Source organism: Lepidochelys kempii, chromosome 19 (assembly GCF_965140285.1).
Source record: "Lepidochelys kempii isolate rLepKem1 chromosome 19, rLepKem1.hap1, whole genome shotgun sequence".
NCBI lineage: Eukaryota > Metazoa > Chordata > Testudines > Cheloniidae > Lepidochelys > Lepidochelys kempii.
Window position 1 is genome coordinate 7,820,233 of NC_136398.1, and position 6,000 is coordinate 7,826,232.

At 54.4% G+C, this 6,000-nt stretch overlaps 1 protein-coding gene across 9 annotated transcripts in view; it reads left to right on the plus strand.

Moving 5' to 3' along the window:
* Positions 1-3,911, plus strand: part of LOC140900398 (CYFIP-related Rac1 interactor B) — a 37,533-nt gene extending 33,622 nt beyond the window's left edge. For all 9 annotated transcript variants that reach the window (XM_073317636.2, XM_073317633.2, XM_073317639.2 and 6 more), the window contains 2 exons: positions 459-529; positions 3,104-3,911. In XM_073317636.2, coding sequence (XP_073173737.1) covers positions 459-529; positions 3,104-3,167 — 135 coding nt within the window. In that variant the 3' untranslated portion in view covers positions 3,168-3,911. The remainder of the gene's footprint in view (positions 1-458; positions 530-3,103) is intronic.
* Positions 3,912-6,000: the final 2,089 nt, after the last annotated feature.

The window sequence follows — 6,000 nt, forward strand, 5'->3', positions numbered from 1 at the left end:
TGTCTACACTGGAGTTCCCACCACTGCAGTGCTGCAACCAATAGGAGCAGGGGTGGGACATTTTAAGAAACAAAGGGTATGTCTACACAGCAAATGAAGGTGTGATTTCAGTGCTTTAATCTGCCCGGCAGGGGATCCTCGGTACGCATTCAGGTTGCTGGCCCATCACGTCTTCCCAGCTGTTCTTAACCACGCTAGCTAGACTGAGGCAAGGGTGCTTGTACCTACCTATGCGACAATCACCCCTTCATCTGCTGGGTGGCGACAAAGCCAAAAAGGAGAGGGACAGGGAAGCCAAGACACAGCTGGGAAGTGTGAGAAGGACGGGCTAAGAGAGAACACTCAGTCCTTCCTCAGAAGGTGTGGGTCAGGGGGCTGCCATTCCCTGCTCCCACCTGCCATGTGCTCTTTTCATTTGAGCGCTGACCTGCCTGGCTCTCTCTCTCTAATCCTGGTAGATGAAAGGATGCATCAAAGTCTTGAAAGATCAGCCTTCAACCAGCACAGAGGGGCTCCTGAACGCACTGAGGTATGTATAACTCTGTCCTACCGGACCAACAGCTGCCTTCGCGCTGAGAAGGAGGGTGGGGCCGAAACAGGAGATGTGGTCACATGAGATGCCTTTCCTTTCCTTCTTCGCTGCCGAAAAGCCTCAAGATTCTTCTTCCCCCCTCAGAGCCAGCTCAGATCACAATCGAGGGCAGGGACTAGCTGGTCAGGTTTGGTGCCAGTTCCCAGTGGAAACACATCCCCAGTGCAGAAACAGCATTGCTAATACGAGCGGTAATGCTGAGAAGGTGGAAATTCCACCGTGCTGCCAGGGATTTCAGCAGCTGTATCAGAGAGAGACAAGATTTTCACGGCCAGCTGGGGAACGTCAACGGGAGTCGTATGTCTTTGGTTACATCTACACAGCAAATGAAAGTGTGATCATAGTGCAGGTTGGCATACCTAGCAAATGCAGCTGGTGCAGGGACCAGTGGTCATGAAGACATGGTGACATGGGCTTGCTGACCCCAGCACCAACCTGCTGGGGACTCTGGGTACACCCTGAGGTCGCTGGCCAGGGTCTGTGCTGCTATGTTTTCACTGCTATTGTTGCCCACATGAACTAGGTTAAAACTAGTGGGGACGTGACCCATGCTACAACCACAGCTTCACTTGCTGAGTAGGCGCACGCTCCATCCCCTTGTCAGCTCGGCTCACTGGGGCGCGTGTGTATTCGATCTCTCAGAGAAAGGTCTAACATGAACCAATGGCTGGAAGTTGACACTAGACATACTCAGACTGGAAATAAGGCATACATTTTTCACAAGGAGGGTAATTAACCATTGGAACAATTTACCCAGGATTGTGATGGAGTCCCCATCACTGACCATTTTAAAATCAAGAGTGGATGTTTTTCTAAAAGATCCGCTCTAGGAATTATTTTGGAGGAGTTCTCTGGCCTGTGATGGACGAGAGGTCAGAGCAGATGATCACACACACACACACACACGTTTGTTCTCTTCTTTATGAATTAGTATAAAGTCCACTCTCTGTGACTGTTTTGGTAAGAGAGGCTCGTCTGCCCCATCTCCTCCCCTGCTGAGAACTCTCTTCTCGAAAACACTTGCACAGAATAGAGCTCAAAGCCTCCAGGAGCCAAGCCGAGATCAGACAGTGCATTCAGCAGACAGACCGGCAATAACTAGAATGGCTTTGGTTCTCCCTTGATTTAATGTTTCCCTGGGCATTTCAAGGTGCCAGGCTTACAGACCTGGGGGCTCAAATCCATTCCACTACAAGACTAGTCCAGTAGCAGATGCCCCCCGAACTCCCAGAAGGGTGGGAGCAACTCAGACTTTATGGCTTGTTCAGTCCTTGACTCTGCTGAAGAAAGTGCCAACAGGGAGGCTGATTTTCCGTCAGCTGTGCTGGGTCTTTTCCTGTCGTGGAGACACCTGCCCGCTGAGAACTCTCCAACTCATTTCAGACAGGTCACCAAACCGCTGTCCGGTGGTAGCCGCTATAGATTGCTACTGAGCTAGGCTGGGTGTGAGCCAGTGACCTACAGATTCAAGGCGCCTTGTCTCTACAGACAGGCAGGTTGGTTTTGGCCCTGAATGGGCCTCAGGAGATCCAGGTTCACACTCCCACCTCTACTGCTGACAACCTGTCCGACCCCAGACTAGTCACTTTATGCCTTAGTTTCCCCATCTGTAAAAGGAGGGTAATAATACGGCCCTTTCTCTCACCTGTCTTGTCTATTTAGACTGAGCTCTATGAGGCAAAGACCATCTCTTACTATGCTTATGTGCAGCACCTAACACAATCTCAGCGAAGGCCCCCAGGCACAGCAGTAATACCCATAGTAATCATGCTTTCAAGTCCCTGAATCAGCCAGTGCAAAGATTGTGTTTCTGGTGCGCGCCCATTGCTCTCTGAGGCATGGATCCGAAATGCACAGGGCTAAAACTCTTGGTTCCAGGTCCACCGAGCTTCCTTTTGAGTGTCAGCTGAAGCACACCCATGGACTCGGAGGCATTCTCCGACAGATGTTTAGGTTGATCTCAACTGTGCTTGGGATCTGCTCCCGTTAGATAGATCCTTTGGAGTGCTGGTCTCCAGCATATTTGAATCTGATGCCTGAAGCAGCTAGGCTGCTGGCCTTGTGTCTGGGGAAAGGGTCAGGGTTCAGGTGTGCTTCGAGGCGCATTTCTTGTGGCTGGCCTCTGTGTTATACAGCACAATTCCCAACCCTTGGATTAGACCCCTTGTCACACACAGGTTCTCAGTCTAAATCCCACTTCATAAGATAAATGGCTCCTTCATAAGGGGCATTAGTCCTCCCTTGCGTGGTAAATTCCTGCTCCGTTGCTTGCTTGAGATTCCTGTCTGTGCCTTGCTGTTCCCTTCTTTGTCCTGAGCGTTCACTGTTCAGAGGTTTCCTGGTGGGACAGGATTAAAATGTGGAGTCAGCATAAACACCACAATGCGATCAAAATGGTTTGGCCTGAGCTCGTCACGACGGTTGGTTCTGGGAGACAGAGAGGAGGCTTAATGGCTTGAAAAGCACCACGTGGACTCTTCAGTAGCATAAATCCCCCTCCTCCATTTGCAGGTACACCACCCGGCACCTCAACGACGACACCACGTCCAAGCAGATCCGGGCCCTGTTGCAGTGAGGCCCTCGAGAGCGGTGGGGTGGGGGGGATCTGTGCAGCTGAGGCCTGGAGGCTTAACTTAGAACTGTCAGCAGAAAATTTTAAATGTTGCCATGTTGCTATAAATAACCATGATCATAGTCCTCATTTTGTAAAGAAAGGGAAAAAAGTTTTTACAAAATAAAAATGCAGAAATACAAGAACAAACTAAGCAGCCCACAAATCCGCCCTCCCCAACGCCCCCCGCCTCCCTCCAGAGAAGATCAGTGTCCAACTCTGGCAGGCTGCGTGCCACCCACTCCGTGCGCCTCCGTTCCGTTTCCCACCCCCAGCACCCCCTCAGTGGCGATGTGACATGCCCAGTTCTTAGCCTGCCTGAGCTTGGGGTGGGGGCTCGGGGATGGAAGCCCGGGAGCAGGGGGGGCGTCCCATGGTTCCCACAGGGGTACAGCGTAGTGTCACTTTATCTGGACTACACCCCCCAAGTGCGAAGGGAGGGGTCCAGGGCATGGCCGGCAGGAAGCCGCCTCTCCTGACAGATGTAAATAATGTGCGTGAATCACTCCAAGGGTCCGACTGTGACAACGATGACAATGACGACGATGAAGAAGAAGAAGAAAAAGACATCATCTTGAAACCCTCCCGCACTGAGTCCATTGAAAATAGCTCAGTGCACCTCTTAGATTTTTAATATAAAACAATTAAAAGCCACTCACCTGTTATTTTGTACATTTTTGTGTGAAATAAAATAACATTTAATCTGTTTATTGCCAGACTGGCGCCGTCTCTGTTGCTTGGCCTCGCCGGGGCTTCCTCCACCGGGGGAAAGGGGTCACGGGCAACCCCCCCTGCAATCAGCTGTCCACCGCCCCCTGGTCATTGCTTCCCCTGCTAGCTGCCGGGAGAGGGCGACAACACAGCATTCCCTACGATCTAGCAGTGCCAGGCCATGCTCTATAAAGATCCACCAGTATTTCATCCCCTTTCACTGCAAAACGTTGAGGGCTCCCAACAGGCTTGACCCCCTCGCCCCCCGCGGAGAGGCACCGTCTTCCTCACGCCAGAGTCCTTGATCTTCCTAACCCCTTCCACCTGTGACGCTGCCTTCCTGTCGCAGCTGGGTCCCCTCCAACATGGGGACTTGGGGGCCAAGGATCCAGCACTCTGGCCTTTGTCCACTCCTGATTCCACCTGCCAAAGGCTACCACCGGAGTAGCAACGCTGGGCCCTGCAGCAGTGCCGGCGACGGCCGGAGTCGCTCCGGTGGCCTGCAGCGGGGGAAGCTGGGAGCGGTGCCCATTTGCAGCCAGGGGACACAAACCGGACCCGTGCCACTGATCCCATTGGCTCACTGAGGTTGCCCGGCTCCTTTCAGCCAGTGTGTGCTCTGCGTCTCTTGTCCAGCAGGTGGCCCCACGACACTATCGGAAGCTGGCCGTTAATTGCCTCTCGGCTCGTTTGCCCAAAAGCTCCCAGCCCAGAGCCCCAAGAGCTGAGCCCCGAGCCCAGATCTGATGCTCGGTCTCAGCAGCGCCAGAGAAATCCAAGCCCTGGGGGCACCTGATGAGAGGCAGCTCCCAGAGCTGAAGCCGTGAATTCTCTGCGCAAGTTTGTATTAAAGAAGCAGAAGAACAGGCCTGCCATTAGGATGGGGCCGTTCCCGTGACTCGGTACCCAGCCATGGGGGACCGGTGCGGGAGTGATAGCTCAGTGGTTTGAGCATTGGTCTGCTAAACCCAGGCTTGTGAGTTCAATCCTTGAGGGGGCCATTTAGGGATCTGGGGCAAAAATTGGGGATTGGCCCTGCTTTGAGCAGGGGTTTGGCCTAGATGACCTCCTGAGGTCCCTTCCAACCCTGATATTCTATGATTCTATGAGTGCCCTGGACACTGGTGACGAATGAGTGGGAATTTCCACCCCGCAGACCCCAGTCAGCAGCGGCAAAGCGAGAATCAGCGAGCCCAGGGCAGGCAGAAGGCCACGCCAGACCTAGCAGCTGACCCAGGGCACCGCGCTTCAGCCCAGCGCCCCTCAGAGACAGCAGCCAAAAGGCCCCCTGGGGACACTCCTCGCCCGGACGCATTGGTTGAAATGGAACCTGCCTCATCGTTTCTGGATGTACAGCAGGACCCGGTGAGGGAATCGGGGTTTGTACAGACTTCAACCCCCAACCCATTTATCTTTCCACACCAGACTCCCAGTCGTCATCGCACCGGGGGGCTCGTCTCCCCCAGCCCACAGGACTGTGCCCCTCCCACCTGCCCCCGCTGCTTTCAGCTCCTGCCTCTCCGCCAATGACTCCCACCTCGACTTCTTTGGTCTCTTCCTCAGCTGCCTTTCCGGTACCTCAGGCAGGACATCCCACCATGATCCACCAACTCCAACCCAACTAGCCCCATCCCACCCCCCCACTCTTCTCTAGCACAGACCACAACCCGCTCGCCCGGTTCACACCAGCCTTGGGGCCACCCCCCCTCAACAAGCTCCTCCATGCAGCGTCTCCTCTCCATTCCCACCGCTAACCCCCCGCCACAAGGCCTCCCTCCTCCTACTCTTCTCTAGCCATGCCAGGCTCTCTGTCCTTCACCGCCAGCCCAGCCACATCCCTCCAGTGACAAAAAAACACCCCCCCACCCGCCCATTTTGGAGCCTCTGCTGCTACCTGCATCTCAGCTCGCATTTCCTCCAGCTGCTCTTCCCAGGCCCTCCGCTCTGCCCCTCTGGGCTCCATACCACCCCGCATCAGCACAGCCTCCCCTTTGCGCCCCCCCCCACACGTTCCCTAGCTGATCGCCCCCCCGCACACACTGCTCAACACCAGGTGGAAATGCACCGATAAAACCGCACACAGCAA